This window comes from Sturnira hondurensis, unplaced genomic scaffold (assembly GCF_014824575.4).
Source record: "Sturnira hondurensis isolate 20B ecotype Veracruz unplaced genomic scaffold, ASM1482457v3 Scaffold0020237, whole genome shotgun sequence".
Classification (NCBI taxonomy): Eukaryota; Metazoa; Chordata; class Mammalia; order Chiroptera; family Phyllostomidae; genus Sturnira; species Sturnira hondurensis.
In genome coordinates, this window is record NW_028092868.1 from 2,506,152 (window position 1) to 2,532,715 (window position 26,564).

The 26,564-nt window shown below is 39.9% G+C and overlaps 1 protein-coding gene and 1 pseudogene across 2 annotated transcripts; one reads left to right on the plus strand and one right to left on the minus strand.

Moving 5' to 3' along the window:
• On the plus strand, window positions 1-26,564 carry CNOT9 (CCR4-NOT transcription complex subunit 9). Of its 2 annotated transcripts, XM_037029136.1 has the most exons (8): window positions 1-443; window positions 8,134-8,313; window positions 9,901-10,016; window positions 12,387-12,496; window positions 19,588-19,697; window positions 22,277-22,375; window positions 22,589-22,680; window positions 24,247-26,564. In XM_037029136.1, the coding sequence occupies exons 1-8, from the start codon at window positions 420-422 to the stop codon at window positions 24,413-24,415; spliced, it is 900 nt and encodes a 299-aa protein (XP_036885031.1). In that variant the 5' UTR covers window positions 1-419; the 3' UTR covers window positions 24,416-26,564. The 2 variants fall into 2 exon arrangements, with proteins under 2 accessions (XP_036885031.1, XP_036885030.1); XM_037029135.1 differs by lacking the exon at window positions 1-443 and having other exon boundaries at window positions 7,787-8,313.
• On the minus strand, window positions 10,291-10,517 carry LOC118975469 (uncharacterized; annotated as a pseudogene).

Genomic DNA, 26,564 nt, shown 5'->3' on the forward strand with positions numbered 1-26,564 from the left:
TTCTCCTTCCCACCGTTTCCCCCCGGCTCAGCCCAGTGGGGCATGCGCATTATTTGTCCTCCTAAACCAGCTTGGCTTTTCCCGCCCTACGCTGGCCTCCGGAGGAGGGTTGGAGTTCATGCCCTTCTCTGAGGATACTTGCCGGGGATGCAGGGACTGGTGGGTAGTGGATGTCCTTTAAGTCTTGAATACTAAGAGGCAAATTTCATACTTTGGACTAACTCCTAAGAGGTAGGAGGCGGGAAGAGGTTGTGTGGGCGGGGGTCGGGGGTGAAAGGTCATAGGGCTCCGGAGGGGCGGAGCGAGCCGAGACCGATGGCGGCTGCGACGGATCATCATCTTTGGCGGCAGAGGCGCTGAAGCAGGGACGTGGGTCGGGAGCGTCCGGCGGTGGGAGTAGAGCGGTGGCTGCTCCCAACATGCACAGTCTGGCAACGGCTGCGGTAAGTAACTGGGCCGCCCGGCCTAGGCCAAGAACCTTTCCTCAGCCCTGCATTTCGGCCTCCTTTCGTAGCCCCCTGTGTCGAGCCCGGAGTCCAGCGCTGCCTGCTCTCGACCCACGAGGCCCGGGGCTCCCTGGCTCCCTCCTCGCCGCGCCGTGGCCGAGGAGGCGTCAGCTCCCGCTTAACTCGGCGGCGGGCTCTCATGGCCTCTCGCGCGGCGTTTTGCGTTCTTTTCCGGCCCCCGGGCCTGGTCCTGCGTCCCGAGCGCCTCTCACGGCCCCGACAAGCCAGCCATTCATTGATTCCTTGCGCTGACCGACAGTTTCCGGGTGGCAGTTGGTGCGCGGTGTCGGCGAGGACGAGGGGGATTCCGTGAGCAATCTTGACAGGTCCCAGGGCTCTCGGAACTCACTGCCACGGCGCAGCGCAGCGAGAAAGAAATGGCTTCTAGCTCAAACCACACGCGTTACGATGGCAAATTTGAGACCGGGAGAAGTGAATTATTACGTCTGACTTATGGTTGTCTGCGCTTCATACTTTTTTTCACACCATCGCATTCTGTCAGCGTGGTCTTGCAACAAAAACGGATCGTGTTAATTCGCCGAAGTAATCCTATGGCTTCCCATTGCATTTAGGTAAAATCCAGACTCCTTGCCATGACAAGGTCCTCTCTGGTCCTTACCCACGTTTACAGTCTCCTTTTATGTCACTTGCTTGGTAGGCTCCAGTTACACTGGCCGCCGTTGCAGTCCCTTCTCCTGTCCCCTCTAGCGTGCTTTTCCACTCCGAGGTTCAGTTTCTGATCTCTATTCCTGGAGCGCTCAATCTACTCCCGTCCCTTAAGCACACATATGTACCTACACCGCCCCCCTCCCCATCGTGGGCTTAGCTGGCTCTTCCTGCGGGTCTCTGCCTGAATCTCCTAGAGTTGGCCTTCCTGTAACCGTCCTTTTTAAAGTGGTTCTGTGACCTCCAGCTTTTCTCTTAACAGTGCCCTTTACAACATTGAGTCCAATTCATTCACATGGTTGTCACTGTCTCTCTCGAGGACGGAGGCGTTATGTGGGTCCTGTTTTTATGCTTACCCCTGTTCCTGGCACAAAGTAAGTGCTCAGACACTTTGCTGAGTGAGGGGTATAGATGAGGGAGGTGGCTACTGAGAGCACTCAGCCTTAATGGGAAAACGGGATCATATGATTTGAGCACACTCTTCTAAAATGCCCATCCCACTTTTTCTGTTTCATCAAGATGAAGTGACTTAGAGAGTAACATACTATAATTACATTATTAGGCAGAATGATGTAAGTACCACATAGAGAACCAAAAAATTGCCTTGACTTTAAATATAAAAAGTGAGCTTAGTGAGATTAGTGAGTTTTCTACAGAAAACTGTCATTTTTATATCTTTCAGTTGGTGTTTGCAGTTTCCCAGCTTTTTTTTTTTTTACTTTTCCTTCTCCCAAATTACATGTGTAATTTGGAAAAAGCAAGTCAAGGTGAAGTTGCTGCTGGTAGGGGAGGGGCAGGTTAAACAAGGGATTCTGCTAAGGTTGGCTTGTCTCTCCATCTGCTAAATCTGATTGTGTCTTCTCCACACTTTGGTACCAAGCTGCTCTTTTCGCTGTGCCTCCTCAAACTCTATACCTATTCAATTCCTTTTATTTTCACTTGCTCCCTAATACATCTTTCAAACAGCCATTAAAGCTGTGGTTTATTTATAAGTACCAAATTCTTCTTTCTTCAATTAAATTTATAATGCCTTACATTCATTTAAAATTTGAACGTTTTGATACACTTTCACCTGCTCTGCATTCTGGACCACACAGAAGCTCTGACAATTCCCTCTGTACCTCTGGTTCATTAGAGTACTTGGTTAGTGAGGACACTGAAGCACAGAAAAGTTGAGTGGCCTCTTTCCCAATTCTTCGTGCCTTCCATTAGACTAAACTGCCTGTGTTTTTCTGATGAACTAACAGCAGTAACATTTTTAGTCTGAGATTTTTATATATTCCCTATCTCTGTTGTCTAAGTCACAGTTAAAATAGTTTTTTAGAAAGTCATTTTTAGTTCAGACCTTATTTCTCAGTTAGGTGAGAAGCAGCATTAGCAAAGCAGGTTAGAGTATGGACTCTGTTGTCAGGCCACCCAGATTCAAATCCTGGCTTGCCACTTAAGTGTTAAGTAATTTCTTTGCTCCTCAGTTTCCCCATCTTTATTTTTTTTTAAGATTTTATTTATTTATTTTAGAGAGATAGGGAAGGGAGGGAGAAAGAGAGGGAGTGACACATCAATGTGTGGTTGCCTCTAGAACACCCAATACTGGGAACTGGCCTGCAACCCAGGCATGTGCCCTGACTGGGAATCAAACCAGCGATGCTTTGGTTCGCAGGCCTGTGCTCAATCCACTGAGCTACACCAGCCAGAGCCAGTTTCCCCATCTTTAAAATGAGGGTGGTGATGATACTCATTTAATTAGGACAATGCCTAACAAAGTAAACACTAGATAGATAGATAGATAGATATAGATATAGATATAGATATAGATATATTAGCTCTCCTTTTTAAGAAAAAAGATATTTTAAGAAATATTTGTATTTATCCTGTAACAAATACTGTATTTTGCTGTGTATAATGCGCTCCAGCGTATAATGCGCACCCATGTTTTTGGCTCAAACTTTTAGGAAAAAAATCTTTAATTTTAATTTCTAATTCTGTTATTTATTTATATTTAGAAACAAAACCAATTATATTCTACAGTATTAATTTGCATACAGATATCATTGCTTTCTAGAATTACTTTTAACACAAACATAAATAAAAATTAAAAACATTTATATAGACATGGAATTAGTACTACCCATGTATAATGTGCACCCTTCTTTTCCCTCAAAAATCTGGGCAAAAAAGTGTGCATTATACACGGCGAAATATGGTAAGTATTCATTGGGATTAAGGTAACATCTGCTGTTAAATTGGGGGCAAAATTCAATAGGGATGATGAAAAGGAGTGTCCTTGCCCCAGTATTTCCTGGTATCAAACTGCCCTCACTGCCTTCCCATTGCTAGAATGGCTATAGAACCCACAGTCCCAAGCTAGTGAGGCTACATTACCACCCACTTGACATCCCTAGCTCTCTTAGAACCAAGTTTTCGTGGAGGCTGCGCCTCCCACATGGAGTATTGCTGGCAGCGGGTGGTCATGGTCCTAGCAACACAAAAGTAGACACCAGGAATTGACCACTCGTAACTGACTACTTCATTCAGGAGGCACCATCTTCTCACTGGAGTCAAGATAGCTCTTGAAATAGAATATGTGGGGATGGTGGGTATTGTTCAGAAGCCATGATATTGCTGACTGGTGGCTACCAGTACAGCCTGGAGGTGTTCACCTAAGGTGCCCACAGTGGAATGGAATACAGAGGTGCTGGGTACAAGTCACAGGCTGGCTGTAGTTGAGGTGATGGAATTTACTGACAGTGGTGTCTGGGTAACAGGACTTTGAGGAGATTTGACCAGAATGAACAATGGGTAAGCAGGATAGATACTATATTGCTGAAGTAGTGTCTTCAGCCCCTTTAGTTACGGGATTATGGGTCATTCAAGAGACTGAGCAGTAAACCCAAAGCTAAAATTTTAGCTCTTGTTTTTACTGAACCTTTAAGGTGATGTAATAGTCTAAATAAGCATATCCTATCTTCTGGTGGGAATTACATTTCCAAAAATAATTTTTTAAGTTGAGGCCTATCTATAGCAGCATAGAAAGGACAAGTGCTTAAACAGTACTACTTTGGCTGTAGGGAGGGAGAAAAGTGCCCAGTTCTTTCTACCTCACCTTGTTGCTCTAGGAGCCCATGTTTCCTTGAGGAGCACCACTGATGGGAGTCCAAAAGCAGCTTTTAACAGATTACGGTAGCGATTTTCGACTTCAGTGTCGCAGTAGGTGCATCAGTGCGCTGTAGGAATTCTTAAAACGTGTGATGTCTGGCTATTTAGTCAGGGGCACTGACCTTTTTTTCCTTAGGCTGTCAAATTTAAAAAAATGATAACAACCACCATGACAAATAGCCATCTGGTGTGAATGAATCAAAGTCGTACCCTTTTTTGTCAGGTCAGCAAAATATATTTTTTGGTGTGCCGCAGAATTTTACTACTAATTTTGTGTGTGCCGTGAGAAAAAGATTGAAAATCGCTGCTCTAAGGCATTAAGCTGCATGATGTTTCAGTTCATTTAGCAGAACACATTGTGGTTCATTCTGTCAAACAAGTGAAATGATAAACATTAAGTAAACCTTAAGCTAAAGGGTTATAATCAAGCTTCCATTTATAGAAGGCAATTGTTACCTTGGGTAAAGTAAACGTGAATACACCTCAAAGTCCATCTTAGACTTCAGTCTGTTCTTCAAGAAAGACATTTGTCCTTTTTGTTCCTCATCTTTCCATTTGTGTAATGGGTAGGTCAACATTCTGTCGCACTAAGGTATAGTGGGAACAGGTAGATACTGTGAGAAGCTGTCTAATTCAGTTCAAGAAAGCATTGGAATATGCACCTTCATACTTGTGTGAACCGAGGAGCTTTATTCCTCTGCGCATAGTGATCTCATCTGCAAGGGCTCTCATCTGCAAGAGCCCTTCTTTCTATCTACCCACCCTTTCCCTCCTCACAGTTTTGGGGGGTATTAAATGAGGAAATACTGGACATGGGAATAGAAATCATCATGAATTTGGTAGGACTTTAGAGCTAGAAATAGCAATGGTAATTGTTTTTCTACTCTACCGTATTATTTTCTGGATAATTAAGGGGACCTGGCTGGTGTGGCTCACTTGGTTGGAGCATTGTCTATAGACTGAAAGATCATGGATTCGATTCCTGGTCAAGGCACATCCCTGGGTTATGGGTTATATCCCCAGTGGAGAAGCATGCAAGAGGCAACCGATCGATGCTTCTCTCTCACATTGATGTTTCTGTCTCTCCCTTCCCCTCTCTAAAATCAATAAGGATGTCCTCAGGTGAGAATGTTTAAAAAGAATAATTACGGGATAAATCAAGGTCATAAGGCTATTTGACAGATGTGAAGAATTATAGAAATCCTCAATTTGGTGGGAATATGTGGTTTTTTAAAAGATTTTATTTATTTATTTTTAGAGAGAGGGAAGGGAGGGAGAAAGGGAGAGAAACATCAATGTGTGATTGCTATCATGCACCTCCTCTTGGGGACCTGGCCCACAACCCAGGCATGTGCCCTGACTCGGAATCAAACCAGCAACTCTTTGGTTCACAGGCCCACACTCAAACCACTGAGCCACACCAGCTAGGCCTATTGCTCATACTTTTTATCTTCTTTTTCTTAGATAAGTCCCTTTAACATTTCATATAATAAGGGCTTGGTGATGATGACCTCCTTTAACTTGACCTTATCTGAGAAGCACTTTATCTGCCCTTCCATTCTAAATGAAAGCTTTGCTGGGTAGAGTACTCTTAATCTTGGATGTAGGTCCTTGCCTTTCATGACTTAAATACTTCTTTCCAGGCCCTTCTTGCCTATAAGGTCTCTTTTGAGAAATCAGCTGACAGTCTTATGGGCACTCCTTTGTAGGTAACTGTCTCCTTTTCTCTTGCTGCTTCTAAGATTCTCTCCTTCATTTTAATCTTGGCCAGTGTAATTATGATGTGCCTTGGTGTGTTCCTCCTTGGGTCCAAGTTCTTTGGGACTCTCTGAGCTTCCTGGAAGTCTATTTCCTTTGCCAGATTGAGGAAGTTCTCCTTCATTATTTGTTCAAATAAGTTTTCAATTTGTTGTTCTTCCTCTTTTCCTTCTGGTACCCCTATGATTTGGATGTTGGCATGTTTAAAGATGTCCTAGAGGTTCCTAAGCCTCTCCTCATTTTTTTGGAATTTTTCATCATTCTGTTCTGGTTGAATGTTTCTTCCTTCCTTCTGCTCCAAACCATTGATTTGAGTCCTGGCTCCCTTCCCGTCACTGTTGGTTCCCTGTAGATTTTTCTTTATTTCACATAATGCTGCCTTCATTGTTGCCAGAGTCTTTTTTATGCTGTTGAAGTACCCAGTGAGTTCCTGGAGCATCCTGCTAACCAGTGTTTTGAACTCTGCATCTGATAAGTTGGCTATCTCTTTGTCACTTAGTTGTATTTTTCCTGGAGCTTTGATCTATTCTTTGATTTCGGCTTTTTTTTTTTTTGTCTTGGTGCACCTGTTAGTAGTTAGAGGTAAGCCTTAGGTGTTTGCTAGGGCGACGCAACCCTCTTGGTTGAGTTGTGGCACTGTATGTGGGGGAAGGGTCCAAGAAGGAACGGAGCTGCTTGCTCCATTCTCTGCCAGTTATCAGTCACTTCCTCCACTACCCACAATCAAAATCAATTGGGCCCTTCTGGTGCTGATTCCCAGGTGGGTGGGTTTGCGTACCTTCTGGGACCCTGTGGGTCTCTCCAATGAATTCTCCTGTGAGGCTGGGAGTTTCTCCCGCTGCTGCCTCAACCCCCACAGGTGTTTTCAGTCAGGGGCTTTGAGGCTTTATTTCCCTGCGCCGGAACCCTGGGTTGCGTGGTCTGTCATGCTCCCTAGTTGTTCCTCTCGGTTTGTTCGAATGGGAATGTGGGACCGCCCAGTCCCCCAGCCACCGCCTTGCTGTGGGTCCTCTCCACCGGACTGCTGGTCTCCCCCCGTCCTACCGGTCTGGATGAATGTTTCTTCTTTAACTTCTTGGTTGGTGGACTTCCATGCAGTTCAATTTTCGGTCAGTTCTGGTTGTTTTTTGTTTTTAAATTTGTTGTTGTCCTTCTTTTGGTTGTGTGAGGAGACACAATGTGTCTAGCTACACCTCCATCTTGGCCAGAAGTCCGAAGATTGTGATTCTTTAGCACAATAAGGAAAGTATGGTCTGTAAATCTGTGTATATAGTTCCTACGTGAGTAATGAATGTTATCCAAAGGAAAGAATCTTTAAGAAAGGGGAGCTTTTCCAAATTACATAGGTTTTCTGCTCCATAGAGGAGTATCCTGGAATTACTGGGGAAGGACCAGCAATGGGTGAGGAGGGTATAATTTTTTCTTTGAAAAACTATTATAGGTACATGGTTTTAAAAAGTTTATGCAAAAGATTTTATTATATATGATGAAAAGTAAGCCTCCTGTATGGATTCCGAACTTAGAGGTAACTACTATTAACAATTTCTTCTGTCCTTCCAGAAATGTTATGTGTAAATATATAGGGATATATGTGTATATTAATGGAAGCATATATGCTGTTCTACACCCTTTTTGTTGTTTATTTATTATCAGCACATGTTGAGGTATCTCTTTTTTAAAAAAGCTGCATAGTATTCTATATAAAGATGTACCCATACATGTTTAACCAGTTCCTTAACGATAGCCATTTGTTATTTCAAGTTGTCAACTTTTAAAACAGCAACAGTAAATATCCCAGTATGTCTTCAGTACAGCCCAAGTATAACTATGGGATAAATTCCTAAACATGGAATTATTAAAGTGTGTGTGCATTTTAGATTTTGATAAAGTCAGTTAGTTTATATCAAGTGTATATATTTAGAAAATAAATATATTGCTTCCCTTGGTGTTTATGAAAAGTATATTCCCTGTAAAGCACTACTGCAGAGTAAGACTTGGTTTGACTCTAATGAAACTCACTTGTTTACTTTCTTGTTTTCACTTGAAGCCTGTGCCTACTGCACTGGCTCAAGTGGATAGAGAAAAGATCTATCAGTGGATCAACGAGCTGTCCAGTCCTGAGACAAGGGAAAATGCTTTGCTGGAGCTAAGTAAGAAGCGAGAATCTGTTCCTGACCTTGCACCCATGCTGTGGCATTCGTTTGGTACTATTGCAGCACTTTTACAGGTGGGTATATATCCATTATCTGTAGTTCAGTTCATCACAGCTGTAACTCTTTGTCTTGGCCCAAATGATTTTGAAGGCATTAGTAGGATGAGTCTCTAAGTGTTGGCATTTGCAAGACTATCTTAGACAAGTCTAAGGTGCTTGCTAAAATGCAGATTCTTGGATCCTACCCAAGAGATTTGGTTTATTAGTATGAGATTAAAATCTGTATTTTTTAAAGATTTTATTTATTTTATGTTTAAAGAGAGGAAAAGGGAAGGAGAAAGAGGGTGAGAAACATCAGTATATGATTGCCTACTCCACACCCCCTACTGGGAACCTGGCCTACAACCCAGGCATGTGCCCTGACTGGGAATGGAACCTGTGACCCTTTGCTTTTCAGACCCGCACTTAATCCACTGAGCTATACCAGCCAGAGCTAAAATTTGCATTTTTTAAAAAAATGTTCTTTTATTGATTCTAGAAGGAGGGGAGGGGAAGGAGAAAGCCAGGGAGAGAAACATCGATGTGAGAGAAGCATTGATCGGTTGCCTCTTGCACACTTGCCAAATGGGGATCTGACCCGGAATAGAACCAGTGAGTTTATGGTTTGCAGGATGATGCCCAGTCAACTGAGCCACACTAGTCAGGGAAAAAATCTGTATTTTTAACAAGTACCTCCCCTGCTGTCAGGTGATTCTGATGCAGGTGGTCTAAGAACTACACTTTGAGAGACACAGCTTTAGGAGAACTACAAGCCATTTCTACGTGAGAGAGGCAAGAAGGTAGAAAGTGAGGTGTAAGGACCAAAAGGTATATGCTGGGGAAAGAAAATGTTAAAGATGGAACAGTTGTAGGGTTAAAGGTGGGTACATTTGTACATTAAGGAATTAATAACAGATTTGTTTCTGACTGGAATGGTCATTTGTGGGGAGTAAATCGATATGTTATAATCTAGGGAATAATGATCTTTTTAGGCATTGTCCAAAATACCTAATATTTAGATTAATTTTTTAGATCTGGTAAGTCACTTCACATTCTGTCCTTACTGCATGTAGCCAAGAATCTAATCTTTCTTATTGGAATATTTTCTGTGTAAAAGTTTCACATTAAAATTAATGAAGTTGTATTCAACAGATTATCACCTTTTGATAACGAGTACGTATATTCACTGCATATACCCATGTTCTTATCTTCGTCTTTGCAGTTGCTACCCAGCCAAACTCAAACTCCTTTATGAGTCACTGTGGTTGATTTACTCACACTTTCTGGCCAGCTACTTCATCACTATAACTTAAAGCAGGATGTTGACCAAAAAAGGGATTTTAAATGTAAGAGTTCCTCAAAAGTGAAAGCCTCAACAGATGCAGGATATAAGAAAAGTATCAGTGACCACAGTTACCCCACAGAAATCTTCCTAGAGAACTGTAGAGATGTCACAGATAGTCTCAGTCGAGCATATTTCTGAAGAAAGGATAGGAGCATGTTTCTGCTCAATTCTAACAGGATATGTGGAATTAAGAGGGTTTTTTTTTAAGTTCTTGCTTTAATATGGGAATTAATTTTATAAGTTATTTGTTCATCAGGTGCTGGTTTCTATTTTTTTAGGAAATTGTAAATATTTATCCATCTATCAACCCACCCACCTTGACAGCACACCAGTCTAACAGAGTCTGCAATGCTTTGGCATTACTGCAGTGTGTGGCATCACACCCAGAAACCAGGTAAAGGTTTCAGATGTGTCTGTCAGGGGACTTTTGTACTGAGTGTGGTCTTTAACTCTTTGTGAATGGTGACAGAAGGGGCATGCAATAGGGTGGATGTGTGTGCGTGTGGATCTTCAGGATCTACATTTACTTGTTTTCCTGAAGAATATCTGGTCTCTAATTCACTAAATTTTAGTGTAGTAACATTATAGTATTGTTTAACATGTTCTTTTTTCACCTCTTTTGGTGCACTGTTCCTAGAAGTGCAATACCAGGAATACCAGGTATTGGTATTACTAATATTGCGGTATTGCAATACTGGAATACCAGGTCAATGTATGGAGTAGATGGAGCAAGCTCCTATTCCATTTCCTAGCTCCAAATAATCCATTTAATGTATCGTCCTCGGACAGAGAATGATATATCATTTAATCCATTTAATATCTGATTTAATATCAGATATTAAATGGATAAAAACAGATACTATACTTGATCTTAGCCAAAAGGCCGAGAAGCAATAACCCCTTTTTATTATGGTAAAATATACATAACATCAGTTTTACCATTTAAGCCATTATCAAGTATATAGTTCAGTAGTATTAAATACACTTACAGTGCTCAACCAACACCACCATCCAACTCTGTAGCTCTTCATCTTTTAAAGCTAAAACTTCATACCCAGTAAATGATAGCTCTTCATTCCCCCAGCCCCTAGCAACACCATTGTACCTTCTGTCTCCGATTTTGAACACTCTATCTCACATAAGTGGAAGCATACATTATTTGTCTTTTTGCGATTGGCTTATTCCACTTAGCATCATGTCTTTTGTGTTCATTCATATTATAGTGTGTATCAGAATTCCCTTTCTTTTTAAGGCTGAATTATCTCATATACTCTTTACCCATTCATAACACTGAATTTTAAAGCAGTAGCGCTCACATCTCAGGAAAGGTCAGGCATATAGCCATAGCCACTTCTTCCTTCTGGATGCATGGTAGGCATCACTGCCATGTGTGAGGCAGTGCGTGGCATTTAGTAAATATTTGAACCCAGCACATTTTTTCTCAGAACCCGGGTTCGGCATCAGAATGTCTTTTAAAACAGGATTCTAGGCAACCTCGGTAAAAAATGAGAATTGGTATGCAAGTTGAGAGGAAACTGCTCTTTAGGAATCTGCTTTGTGACCTTCATGGCCCTAAGATACGTAATAGTTATCTTACAAAAGTCTCTCTTTGTCAAGTTCCCTTATAAAATCTGAGTGCTAGGATGGCACTGACCTTCCAGAACTTTGGAGAAGTTACTAAAAAAAATTATTTTTAAGCATTTAAGAGTGCTTAATGCAAGAGTACTTTGAGTGTTAAAAATTTAGGGTGTTAGCTCTCCTACAAGATTTAACTATAAATAATAGATTGATTCTATATTTGTTGCCAGACATTAGTTGCAGATTAAAATGTTTTTAGAATATTTAGTGAATCTGAAATTCTGTAAGAAAAGGAGTATGCATTTATGCATAGCAGATGAGCCTATAATGATGGCTGCTTTTTTTGTTTGTTTTTAAATTTTTATTTATTTCTCTTTAGAGGGGAAGCGAAGGAGAGAGGGAGAGAAATATCAGTGTATGGTTGCCTCTGCCAGGGACACACAACGTATCGTGTGTCCCCTGCCAGGGGCTGGCCTGCAACCCAAGCATGTGCCCTGACTGGGAATCGAACTGTGATCCTCTGGTTCTCAGGCCTGCGCTCAATCCACTGAGCTACACCAGCCAGGGCTGCTTTGTTTTAATTTATAAGGTTTTGTCTGACTTTACCTTTGAATATTGTTATTCAGCCATAAATTAGGTGAAAGAAGGCATCTAGGAGAATCTCTTGGACACCTTGGACACTTGATTACATTTTATGATCTATTTTTTTTTAATCTGTAGTTGGATATTTTCAGTTTTTAAGGTACTTGGTGCTGATAAGAGGGAAAATCATGTATTCTCTTAACCATTGGCCTAGACTAGGGTTTTTCATCTTAACACCATTGATGTTTTGAACTGAGTAAGTCTTTGTGGTAGGAGGAAGGGGATTGCAGAGGTCTGTCCTGTGCATTATAGGATGTTTAGCACCATTCCTGGCCTGTCAACTGGATGCCAACAGCACCGCCTCAGTTGTGAAAACCAAAAATATCTGCAGACATTGTCACAAGTCCCTTCAGGGGCAAAATTATCCCAGTTGAGAACCACTGGTCTAGACTTTCCTAAAGATTCTTTCCAATAGCAATCTCCTAAAGATTCCTTGGTCAATCAATGGTACAGACGTTACAGAATTAACCATGTGGAAATTTGAATGTTTAGAATCCTTAGAAATTAATTCTAGCCTCTGAATGATTATTTTTTTTTCTTCCAGGTCAGCATTTCTTGCAGCACACATCCCACTTTTTTTGTACCCCTTTTTGCACACTGTCAGCAAAACACGTCCCTTTGAATATCTCCGGCTAACCAGTCTTGGAGTTATTGGTGAGTCATTAGGGGTTTTTTGCAAGCCTTAAGTCCTAACTTATGATAGTGGTCTTAACTTGTATGTGTTGTCCAGCATTTTATAGCTTTCGTTCACCAGTTATTTTTGTCTTTGAGACTGAGTCTGTTTTTACTAATAAATGAGTGACAGGAACATGATGACTCTTTTCAAGTACCATTCTGAGTGTTGTTAATAATCCCCACATTTGGGATTAAATTCAGTTTATATGTAGAAACATTTACTGAAATTGTAGGGAGAGTAAAGAACAACAACTTCAGTCAACAAAGAGTGTAATGGTAGGAATAAGAATTTGAGTTTGTTTTGTTTTATCTTTCTCGGTTCTAAACTGTCCCTTAACTCTAAGGGTCTAACTTCTATTTCACCTAGTTAGATTTTTGCATGCTCAAGTTAATGTTTTCCATATATATTTACTATGGGAAATGTGTCTAAAATACATCACTTAAAAAAACAATGTATCAGCTACTTCAGATCTCAGCCTCCTGGGTAGTAAAGAACTACTTTTGGATTTGTAAAATGTAAATACACTCAACAAGGTTTCTTTCTCAATTACTCTTTCTGTTTTCAGTATCTTCTCATAGTTTTTGCTCATGTACTGACTAAACAATAAAAATGTTGAGTATACAAACTTTATTTTGTTAGGATATTACTTTTATATTCAACTTGTGTTCACATCACTATGGTTACAAACCATGAATTAGGAAGTGTAATTTAAAAGTTTGGTATTTCTAAGATACATTTTTGAGGCATTTTATTCTACTTTTAAGCAGTAACTATTACTTCATATATTCCAAATGAATGTTACATTGTTTTTTACTTCTCCCTGCAAATGGTACTCTAATTAGAAACTTTTTTTTACCGTATATCTTTTCTGTTTTTAAGCTATATAAATTTTTCATGTAGGATTTAAAGCAGTGTGATTCCAGCCAAAAGAAAACATTTGTATCCTTAATTCTGATTTAAATCTTCCTATTTCTGCTGGTTTTTGGGCCATTGAGGTTGGATTATGCATTTATGAGATGATAGGATAAAGTTAACAGTGGAGGGATGAATAAAATACTGTATTTTGCTGTGTAAAATGCACACTTTTTTATACAAATTTTTGAGGGAAAAATGAGGCACATTATACATGGGTATTACTAAATCTGTATATAAATGTCTTTATGGGTATGCGTTAAAGTACTACTCTAGAAAGCAATAATGATATATGTATGCAAAATTATATTCTGGAATATATTGTTTCTGTTTTGTTTTTAATATAAATAATTTTAAAATGAATTAAAAATTAGAACAAAAGATTTTTTCCTGAAAGTTTAGGCCAAAAACATGGGTATGCATTATACATGGCAAAATATGGTACTTGGACAATATTAAGCCATTTTTTCTTGCTTGTGTATATTTTCTGAAACTCAACTTTCTTTCTCCACATCAGTTGAGGGAACAAGCAGAAGGTGAATATTTGGACCTATTCTTTTTGCTTATAGTTAAAGAAAACGTGAAACGGAATAAAAATGAAAATACAGCATATCAAAGTTTGTGCAATGCGGCTAAAGCAGGGCTAGAGGGGAAACGCAGCGTTAAATACTTACACTGGTGAGAAGAACGGTCTTCAGTCAAATTTCTTAAACTTTCACTTAAGAAACAAAGGAGCAAATTGAACCAAAGCAAACAAAAAGAAGGAAATAATAGACACCAGTGAAAATGAGAATAGAAAAACAATAGATAAAATCAATGAAACCAAAGGCCGAATTTTAAAAAAGTTGAAATATAATTAATGTATAACTTTGTATTAGTTTTAAGTGGACAATATGATTTGATTACCACAATAAGTTTAGTTAATACCCATCACTAGAACTTTTTTTTACAATTTTTTTTTCATTGAGAACTTTTAGGATCTCTTCTCTCAACAACTTTCACGTGCATAATGCAGTATTGTTACTATAATCACCGTGCTGCACGACACTCCCCCCGCCACCGAGGACTTACTTATCTAATAACTGGGAATTTGTGCCTTTTGACCATCTTTACCCATTTCAACTATCCCTAACCTCTTATTGAAAAAAAAATTCAATGAAATTAATAAACCTCTAACCAGACTAAGAAAAAAAGAGAAGACAGCCACAAATAGTAATGAAAGAGGCTATGAAAGACTCTACAGGCATTAAAAGGATAGATAATAAGGGGATACTGTTGAACTTCATACCCATGGATTTGGTAACTTAGATGAAATGGACAAATTCTTTGAAAAATTCAGTCTGCCAAATCACATTAAAGAAATATAGGGAAACAGTATAGTTTTACATCTATTAAATTGTTTTTGTAGTTAACAACCTTCCAACATAGAAAACTCCAGGCCCAAATGGTTTTGATAGTGAATTCTATCAAAAATTTTAAAGAAGAAATAACACCACTTCTACAAAACTTTTCCAGAACGTAGAGAGGAAGCTTCTTAACCCTTGGAAAGGCCAGCATTACTATGATAATAAAAACCAGAAAAAGACATTATAAGAAAAGAAATCTATAAACCAGTATCCCTTATGAACATAGATGCAGAAATTCTTGACAAAATGCTAACATGTCAAATCTAACAGTAAATAAAAGAATCATGACGAAGTGAGGTTTGTCTTGGGTAGTGCATGCTGGTTCACCTTTCAAAAATCAGTCAAAATGACTGACCATATCAAATGACTAATAAAGAACTATTATCATTTCTGTAGGGGTTTTTTAAGCCTTTGATAGAAATCAGCACCCGTTTATGATAAAAACTCCAGCAAAGTAGGAATAGAGGGGAACTTTCTCAAGCTAATAAAGCACAAAAAATACAAACAAAAACCTACTGTTAAGATCGTAGTTAATGTGAAAACTGCTTGTTATCCTTGAAGATTCAGAATAAGGCAAGGATGTTTATTCTTACCACTCCAGTTCACTGTCATCTTGGGTGCCCCAGCTGGTGCAGTAAGGCAGAAGAAACAAGTAAAGGGCTTGCAAATTAGAAAAAAAATAAAATTCTTCACAGATAGCATGATTAACTATTACATATAGAAACCTTGGCGAACCACACAAAAAAGCCACAAGAACTTAATAATAGCACCAACACATGTAGAAAGACTTAGGTATAAATCTTACAAAATATATGCCAGTTCTATAGCTAAAAACTATAAAACCATGAAAGAAATCAAAGAAGGCCTAAATAAATGCAGAGATATACCATGTTGGTTGATTGAGATATCAGTGATTCAGTGTTGCGGAGATGTCAGGTCTTCCCAAATTGATCTATAGATTTAGAGCAATTCCCAAAAAAATCCAGTAGGATTTTAAAAAATATTTTATTGATTATACTATTATAGTTGTCCCATTCCCCCCCCTTTCTTCCCCTCTGCCCTGCACACCCCCTCCCACCCACATTCCCCCCCTTTAGTTCATGTCCATGGGTCATAATATAAGTTCTTTGGCTTCTACATTTCCTATACTATTCTTACCCTCCCCCTATTTTCTACCTACCATCTATGCTTATTCTCTGTACCTTTTCCCCCTCTCTCCCCCTCCCCTGCTGATAACCCTCCATGTGATATCCATTTCTGTGGTTCTGTTCCTATTCTAGTTGTTTGCTTAGTTTGCTTTTGTTTTTGTTTTTGGTATGGTTGTTAATAACTGTGAGTTAGCTGTCATTTTACTGTTCATATTTTTTATCTTTTTCTTAGATAAATCCCTTTAACGTTTCATATAATAAGGGCTTGGTGATGATGACCTCCTTTAACTTGACCTTATCTGAGAAGCACTTTATCTGCCCTTCCATTCTAAATGAAAGCTTTGCTGGGTAGAGTACTCTTAATCTTGGATGTAGGTCCTTGCCTTTCATGACTTAAATACTTCTTTCCAGGCCCTTCTTGCCTGCAAGGTCTCTTTTGAGAAATCAGCTGACAGTCTTATGGGCACTCCTTTGTAGGTAACTGTCTCCTTTTCTCTTGCTGCTTCTAAGATTCTCTCCTTCATTTTAATCTTGGCCAGTGTAATTATGATGTGCCTTGGTGTGTTCCTCCTTGGGTCCAAGTTCTTTGGGACTTTCTGAGCTTCCTGGACTTCCTGGAAGTCCATTTCCTTTACCAGATAGGTGAAGTTCTCCATTATTTGTTCAAATAAGTTTTCAATTTGTTGCTCTTCCTCTTCTCCTTCTGGCACCCCTATGATTTGGATGTTGGAACGTTTAAAGATGTCTTGGAGGTTCCTCAGCCTCTCCTCTTTTTTTTTTTTTTTTTGAATTCTTGTTTCTTCATTCTGTTCAGTTTGAATGTTTTTTTCTTCCTTCTGGTCCACACCATTGATTAGAGTCCCAGTTTCCTTCCCATCACTATTGATTCCCTATACATTTTCCTTTATTTCACTTAGCATCTCCTTCATTTTTTCATCTAATTTGTCACCAAATTCAACCAATGCTGTGAGCATCCTGATTACCAGTGTTTTGAACTGTGCATCTGATAGCTTGGCTGTCTCTTCATCGCTTAGTTGTATTTTTTTCTGGAGCTTTGATCTTTTCTTTCATTTGCCCCTTTTTTTTGTCTTGGCACACCTGTTACGTAGTGAGTGGTGGAGCCTTAGGTGTTCACCAGGGCTAGGCAAGCCCCGTGGCTGTGTTGTGACACTGTTTTGTGGAGGAAGGGTTGAGAGGAAACAATGGTGCTTGCTCTGCTCTCTTCCCGATTTCGGTCACTTCCCCCACTACCCACAAGCAAACTGGGCCCTTCTGGTGCTGAATCCCATGTGGATGGACTTGTGTACCTTCTGGGACCCTGTGGGTCTGTCCAACGAACTCTGCTGTGAGTTTGGGAGCTTCTGCTGCTGCCTCAACCTCCACAGGTGTTTTCAGTTGGTGGTTTGAGGCTCTATTTCCTCGCACTGGCACCCTAGGTTTCGAGGTCTGTCTTGCTTCCCGGGTGTTCCTCCTGGTTTGTCTGCACATGAATGTGGGACCTCCTGCTCCACCAGCCTCGGCCTTGCCGGTTGCCAGCTGCTGCCTTTCCCGCCCTGTTCCATAGTCCACCGCTTCGCTGGGTCCTCTAGCCACTTCCTTGCTGCGAGTCCTCCTCACCTGCCTCCCCATCTCTGCCCCTCTTACCGGTCTGGGTGGATGTTTCTTCTTTAACTTCTTGGTTGTCAGACTTCCATACAGTTTGATTTTCTGTCAGTTCTGGTTGTTTTTTCTTTTTAAATTTTCGTTGTCCTTCTTTTGTGCGAGAAGGCACAGTGTGTCTGCCTACACCTCCATCTTGGCCAGAATCCCCCAGGAGGATTTTTAAAATAGAAATTGATGAGCTGATCCTGAAATTTATATGGAAAGGCAAATGAACTACAATTTTTTTTGTTTTAAGGATAAAATTGGAAGATGTACACTAATTGATTTCTAGACCTACTGGATAACTATAGTAGTCAAGACAGTGTGGTATTGAATAGACTTGTAGATCAATGAAAGAAAATGAAGAGTCCAGAAATAAATCCACACAATTATGGTTAATTGATTTTTTACAAAGGTGCGAAGGCAGTTTAGTGGAGAAAGGATAGTTTTGTCAATAAATAGTGTTAGAACAATTGGATATCTACATGTAAAACAATGACCCATGATTCGTACTGTATACTCTTCACACGCACACAAAAAAAACTCAAAATGAATTTTAGACCTACATGTAAAATCTAAATGAAATAGTAATTTGATATCCACTATAGGTCATATTAGTGAATTATGGTTATGTGCTGTTTGCTTTGGAGTTTAGAGATGTAGGTAGCATCTAGAGATTGCCATTTCTGGGTAAAACAAATGATATTCTTTACTCTCTCCTAAAGTGATTGATTTTAGTTATTATTAGGTCTAATTAACCAAGGCCTTTCATATAAAGGCTACTGATGTTTTGGGCAGCTTAGGGAACAGTAATTTATTTATGTATTTATTTATTTGTTTGTTTTAAAGACTTATTTTTTAGAGGAGGGGAGTAAGAGGGAGAGAAACATCAATGTGTGGTTGCCTCTTGTGTGCCCCCACTGGGGACCTGGCCTGCAACCCAGGCATGTGCCCTAACTGGGAATCGAACTGGTGACCCTCTGATTTGCAGGCCAGCACTCAATCACTGAGCCACACCAGCTAAGGTGGAGCAGTCATTTATTTCATGGGGTTCGGCTTCTCTGTATACAGAGTGAAAAAAACACCACTGAACTGGTCATTGGTGTCAGTTTAGAGAAAAAGAGAATTGGAATGACCCTGGGCCAGGTGGCTCAGTTGGTTGAAAGATTGCCCCCATATACCAAAAATGGTTTCGACTTTAATACTTCATTGGGGCATGTAATTAATGCCCCAGGAGGCAGCTAATTAATGTTTCTCTCTTTTTCTCTCTCCTCCTCTCCCCCCCTTCCTCTCTCTCTCAAATCAATAAATACACTCCCGGGTAAGTATTAAAAGAAATAAGAATTGGGATTAATTTTAGAAATCATTTGTTCCAACTATTATTTTATAGATAAAGAAACAGGCTACAAAGTGAAGGTAATTTGATCAAAGTTAAGTAAATTGTTGTGGAATCAAGACTAGAATCCAAGTGTGTGTGTGTTTCTCGTTTGGATATATCCATAGTATTTGTGCTGTTTGAGGAAAGAGGAGCATTTAATAATCAGGAAGTAATGGTAATGTGCATAATCCTTTCTGATAACCGTTTCTTTGCAGCCTGGGAATATGCTTTAATACTGATGTAGAATTCTTCTGTCTTATCTAAAATAAATGGAGAATAGATTATGACATTATCATATTATTATCTACTAAGGGTGATAGAAAAATGATTTAGATGGCTAAACTGCTAACTCTTCAAATGGATCAAATTTGGTTCCTCATCTTTTAATGACAACTGATAACAGTCAACTTGTGCTTTTCATCCTTTTTTTTTTTTTTAACATGGGTATGACTGATTCTCTGACATAGAAACCACAGTTTGTATTCTGTGTTATTTAAGTACCACAACTAGCTGGATGAACAAGATGAACTTAATTTTAACTGGGAATGATGATACTAAAATACTTTCGTCCATATTTTCTTTAGGGGCTCTGGTGAAAACAGATGAGCAGGAAGTAATCAACTTTTTATTGACAACAGAAATTATCCCTTTGTGTTTGCGCATTATGGAATCTGGAAGCGAACTTTCTAAAACAGTATGTGCTTTTAACTTAATTAGACTCTACATTGTGTTGGCACTTGAGCTACTTCTTGATGGTATATAGGATAACTATTTTGGAAAGCTGTTTGACAGTATCTGCTATAAACATAAGCTAATTCCATGGGCCAGCAGTCCCAGTCTTAGGAATATATGCCAGAGAAATGAGCTCTCATATACATCAACACATGTACAAGAATGTTTATAGCAGTTTTACTCATGAAGGATAAATTATAGTATAGTCACAAAATAAACTATACAGTAATTAGAAAGCATGAACTCCTGATATATGCAACATAGATGATGCTTATAGGCATTTTGTTTAGCAAAAGAAGCCAGACACATATGGGTTCATACTGTATTCCATTTATGTGAAATTCAACAACAGGCAAAACCAATCAATGGAAATAAGTCACAATAGTGGTTACCTCTCAGGGAAGGCTAGTGACTGGGGAAAGGCACAGGGAATCTGCTGGGGTGCTGGAAATGTTCTATATTTTAATCTGGTTGTGGTTCATAAATGTGTACATAGGTAAAAAGTCATCAAGATATACTTTGAGATTAGTGCACTATGTATACTTTACACTTTTTATTGTATATATGTTTTTATTAGTTTGTAGCCATAATAAATTGTTATAGGCTTGATGGCTTATAGTCTGGAAGTAAGAAATTATAAATCAGAAGGGGAAAAGAAACAGCCACGAGTGGAAAACTTATCTGAACAAATAATAAAGGAGAACTTCCCCAATCCGGCAAAGGAAATAGACTTCCAGGAAATCCAGGAAGCTCAGAGAGTCACAAAGAAGTTGGATCCAAGAAGGAACACACCAAGGCACATCATAATTACATTAGCCAAGATTAAAATGGAGAGAATTCTAGAAGCAGCAAGCAATAAGGGGACAGTCACCTACAAAGGAGTGCCCATCAGACTGTCAGCAGATTTCTCAAAAGAGACTTTACAGGCAAGAAGGGGCTGGAAAGAAGTATTCCAAGTCATGAAATCCAAAGACCTACAGCCATGATTGCTCTATCCAGCAAAGCTTTAATTTAGAATGGAAGGGCAGATAAAGTGCTTCTCAGATAAGATCAAATTCAAGAAGTTCATCATCACCAAGCCCTTATTATATGAAATGTTAAAGGGACTTATCTAAGAAAAAGGAAATAAAAAATATGAATAGTGAAAGGACAACAAACTCACAGTTATTCACAACTACACCTAAAACAAAAACAAGCTAAGAGGACAGCTAGATCAGGAGCGGAACCATAGAAATGGAGATCACATTGAGGGTTAGCAACAGGGGAGTGGGAGGAGGATAAGGAGGGAGAAGGTACAGAGAATAACTAGCATAGATGGTAGGTAGAAAATAGACAAGGGGGAGGGCAGGAATACTATGGGAAATATAGAATCTAAAGAACTTGTGACATGGACATGAATGAAAGGGGGGAATGGTGGGGGAGGGGTGTGCAGGGTGGAGGGAGTGAAGGGGGAAATGGGACAACTGTAATGGCATAATCAAAAATACATTTAAAAAAATTATAAATCAGTTTCATGAAAGTCAGGATGTCAGCAGGGGAGGGTCCTTTCCTTGCCTTCTCCAGCTTCTAGAATTGCATTCCTTAATTCATCCTTCTCCGTCTTCAAAGCCAATGTTCACATCTCTTCCTGCTTCTCTTACATTGCCTTCTGTTCTGTGGTTGAACTCCCTCTGCCTCCCTCTTAAAAGAACACTTGTGGTCATATTTAGGACATACGGGAATAATCCAGGATGATTAACCTCCCCCACCCCTAAGATCCTTAACTTAATCACATCTGTAAAATCCCTTTTGTTGCATTAGGTCCCATGCACAGGGTTTGGTGATTAGAACCTGGATATCTTCGGGGGCCATTGTTAGCCAACCACAATTTTATAACACAGTAAAATAGTAAGATTAAATAATTCCCACAGTTGGTTCTGATGAGCAGCCAAAGAGAATCACTGTAATAATGTTTTACTAGAATTAAGCTACAGTAGTTATTTTTTAAATTCCTTCTATGTAAGAGTTAACAGGCTTAAATTGAAGTATTCTTTACTGTTGGAACAGTTTTTGAAGGGAGGATTAAAAATCTTACTTTTAAAGGTGATACTTGTTCAGGACCTCAACTTTGCAACTTGATAGCTTTGTCACTTGGGACCATAACCTATAAGGTTATCGATGATCAGTTATACCTGACACATAGTAGGCATTCAATAACTGAGAAAAATCTATTCTTTTTCAAAGAATTTGATAATTACCTAGAACCTACCCTTTTATGTGAAGTGAGAATAACAATGAATGGTACCTTCCTCATAGGTTTATTGTGAGATTAAGATAAGGTATGTTTTATATCTTTAGGAAAAATTCTGGCAAAATAGTAAATGTTCAGTATGGTAATATTTATATATTTATTTTACTACTTCTGTCTTGTCAAGTAAGATGTATGTAATGCTCGTTTCTCTGCTTAATTTTATGAATCATGGTTATTTCTGGAAGATAACTAAACAGTTGGAAGGCAAGTCTGAATAATGATTTGGACCCCTTATTTTTGTTTCACTCCAGGTCGCTACATTCATCCTCCAGAAGATTCTCTTAGATGACACCGGTTTGGCTTACATATGTCAGACATATGAGCGTTTCTCCCATGTTGCCATGATCTTGGTGAGTTCTGTTATCAGTCCTCCTTGCAACTACTTCTGACCACACAGTTTAGTCCCTTTGCTATTGACACTGAGCAGTTTCAGTCTTCCATCTGGAAATAACAAACCCAGAACATTATATAATCATTTTTGCAATGTCTGATCTCTGATTCAACTGGGATTTTTTTGTTTTTTGCATTTTTTCCCTACCCCGCTCCATTTTGGGGGAAAACAGGGTAAGATGGTCCTGCAGCTATCCAAAGAGCCTTCTGCCCGTCTGCTGAAGCACGTAGTGAGATGTTACCTCCGACTCTCAGATAACCCCAGGTAAACACTTATAGGATTCATAGGGCTTTGGGGTAATACTCTGGTGAATGGTTGCTTTGTCTCATGGCATAGCTTCTGTATCTTTAGGACAGGGAAGGGCTGTAACTGTATTTAGTTTGCCTGAGACAGAACTTGATTAGTTCCTTTTCAAAATCTGAGGTGCTGAATTTTAAAAATCTATCATAATTTTACTTTCCCACTATAACTCTGTACCCTACTCTAAAATTCCAGAGAGTTCAAATAGTTCCCAGGGAACCTTAGGAGGATATATTATTCCCATGATTTGAACTTTCTGTTGCTACTCTAGGTGGTCAGAAAGAGAAGAATATTTTCAAAGATCTCTTAAGGAAGGAACAGAGCCCAGAGGGTTCTTGATGTATTTTTAGTTCTCTCTTGATTCCTGTAAAGTCCTTGAGCTAATTATTTTATCTCCCATTGTTTATAATCTTTCTGCCATAAATCATACATTGTAGGTATAATGCATTTTAGAAATGTTTGACCTTTTCCTTTGTAAATCCATAATTCATGCTGAAAGCCACTTGCTCAGATTCTGTTAAACCACATAATGGGGTGATTTCTATGTTCGTAGGGATAGGAATAACTTGATTTAATGTGAACCCCTACCACTGAGGTTATTCAAGCCCTGGCCATTTCTTCGACCATTTTGTCCTGTTCTTTAGTGGTTCCTATTTTCACCAAAGTTCGAAAATGTTTATTTGAAATTCCACTTGTACAAAATCATAACTTTGCTTAAAATAGCCTTATACAGAGTGGGCAAAAGTAGGTTTACAGTTGTGAGTACATGAAAGTTTGTTCTTGTATTATTTATTAATTAATGCATTACTTTTGTATCACCGTATCATTATTGTTATTTCATATCCCGACTTATGATTTATCTTCTAGTTAACAATGGCTGGTAACTTAACCTACTTGTGCCCACCCCTGTGGGTCACAGTCACCTTTCGAGGCTTTCAGATTTGACTTTCTGCTGGTCATCTATTAAAGAAAGTGGAACATGTGAAAGTCCATCTGATAGTTTTGCTGCCGTTGTGTTGTTTTTACTGCTCATGTCCTATTAAAGTTTTTAACTATAAAACTGAAGCAGTTTTTGGAAAAAACATAAATTTATATTAATTTACAAGTAAAGTCTACTTATCATACTATGAGTCGAGTCATACATATTCCCTGTTACTGTACCGATTTTGGAAATATTTAATTTACTATAACCCATATATTTCTGATACGAGTATATTGGCAATATTCACTAATAAATAAGAAAGCAGGTTAAATTAAAGTAAACTATTGTACCATTTTATTCTACTTTCTTTTGTCACAAAATTCTGTGTTGGGGCATCATTGTGAAATTGTGTGCAGGCTACAGATTCTGGAATCTCGGCCTATGCCTCGTGTAAGCATTAAAGAATTTTAATGGCTTCATAAAGAACTTGACATAACCATAGTTTCCCAGGATTCTGTATGTTTATGTCTAAAAAGGGGCTCTTCCCTGTCCCCCAAATGTGAGTTTATTTGCGTTATCCCTGGTTGGTTTGTTTGTTTCTGATGTAGGGCACGTGAAGCACTCAGGCAGTGTCTCCCTGACCAGCTGAAGGACACAACCTTTGCCCAGGTGCTAAAAGATGACACCACCACGAAACGCTGGCTTGCACAACTGGTGAAGAACCTACAAGAGGGCCAGGTCACTGATCCCCGGGGTATCCCCCTGCCTCCTCAGTGATCTTCCCCTGTCCCCTCCCACTACTCCCACGAGTTGGGGAAGGGAGGGGGAACCTTCGAGGAAACAGCTCAGGTTTTATTGCCTACTGGGAATAGACAACCTCAATGCTGAACTGCACTGGAGAGAAGGGGTGAGGTGCCCCGGTTGAGGTGTATGAGCTGCCATCTCAGGCTGCCTTGAGGACCTGGGCTCCCTCTGCTACTCCCAGGAAATGGGCTCCTGACAGCAGTCTGCCACCACAGCCCCAGGAGGGTGTCAACACCAGCAAATGCTGTGTTTGCAGCATGCCCAGGACAACCCTCCTACCTGACCTCTTCCCAGCCACTGGCAGGGGGCCGAGGCAGTGGTGATAGCAGCAGCACTCTAGGCATGGTGGACGCCTGGGACCAAGCCATGTGGCGTTTTCTTATTTTGCCTTCCTGGAAGACTCAGTGTGTGTCTCTTCATTCTCTCTCTCTCAGTATTTGTTTACTTTGGTGTTTGTTTGTTTTTTAATCTTAGAGAGAGATGTGTTTAGTGGACACAAGCTGTAATACTCAGCAAAATTTTGTCAATTAGCACTGTTTACAAGTCTGTTAGCTGCATAAGCTCAATAAAAAGTTGGTCTGGGCATTACATCCCCTCTAGCAGGCCAATAGCTGCATGAACAGTTGGGAGGATGGGAGGCAGGGGAGAGGGATTATGCCAGAGGATACCAGGAACCCACCACCTATTGCCCTTCCCTTTCCCAGTCTGCTGCCCTCAGTTCTGGATGCCATGAGGACCTTAACCTTGTTTTTGGCTTCAGCTGCTAGCTTTTTCAGATCTCAGCGCTTCCCCCTTTTTCATTTTCCTCCAATTAAACTTCAAACAGACATCTTAATTCATCAGGCTGTCCTGGAAGGGTATTATATTGAGGGAGGAGAGACAGTGGTGGATCTCACCTTCAATTCAAGTCCTCAAAGATATTTTCTGGAAGACCTTTAAAAGGGAGGTGCCTAGGATTAAGGAGATAGGCTACTTGGTCCCATTTTTTTTGTTTTAGTGTGAATTTCTGCAGCTCCATCTGTCTTCATTTTTGTACTTGAAGCAGTATTAGCTGAATTGAGTTCATTTTATTCAGATTTAAGGTAGAGTTTTGAGTCTACTATCTTAAGTCCACTCTGTCATCTTTTTGTTTTTTGGACACATTCCCTTTTAGTCTACGGGAATTACAGGGTTACCACTAAAATATTTTTCACTGTTCACGTCATGTTAGAGAATCCCCCTTCCTTCTCTTGAGCTTTATGTGACTATTCACAATCTAGTGTGAACTGCCTTGCTTTCCCTCAATCCTTCCTCTAGCCAACACTGCTCTCTTATGCCCAACTCCAGTCAAAGATGGGGTTGTTAATTCACCTCTAGAGAGAGACCAAGTGTTTTCCATTCACATCTCACACAATTGCCGGTGTCTCTGAGTAAGTGTGGGGCGAAGGTCTGTAAGTGGTGAGTTCAGAGAAATCTTGACAGAGGCAGTTTTGCCAACACAAGGGCTCTTTCAAGCCGACTTTCACAAGGGGAGCCGGCCTTGCTAGTTGGCTCCTGTCTCTTTAGAGCCAAGAAAGTTGAAATTAAGTAGTCTAGGTGTAGGAAGGGTAGGATAAGCACTTATTCCCCTGCCTTCCAAGCTGAAGGGGAGAACCAAGTCAGCTCTCAGTAATCTCAAACCTGAAGAGAAGAGGTCTTGGAGAAACAGAAAAAGCCCGGACTGGAGAGACGTCTTGACTGCCTTCAGCCCACAGTTTGTATCTGGAGAGCCCAGCTAGGGTAACCCTGAGTTTTGCCAACCACCTCCCAGCTGAGCCAAAGTTCTCTCATTTCCCCTCCACTGGACAAGCAGCTGAGGCCCAGGGCCTTGCTCCCTGGGAAAATTTCTTTACTCTCCATCTTTTGGTGCATTGGCCATATTGCTGTGCCAATAGTGTCTTAATCCTTGTTCCATCTATTTTCAGCTGGCCTTGGGCCCCACATAGATGTTTCAGGGGAGGGATGGAAATGGGCGTTATTCCCTGTAGTTGATCCTGATATCGTGTGTGTATAAATGGACCCCTCCCCTCATTTTGTGTTTTTCCTCCCTTGCACTCCCTCAACAGGATTGAAATAAAATATGCTTCTGTTTTTATAAAAGTAA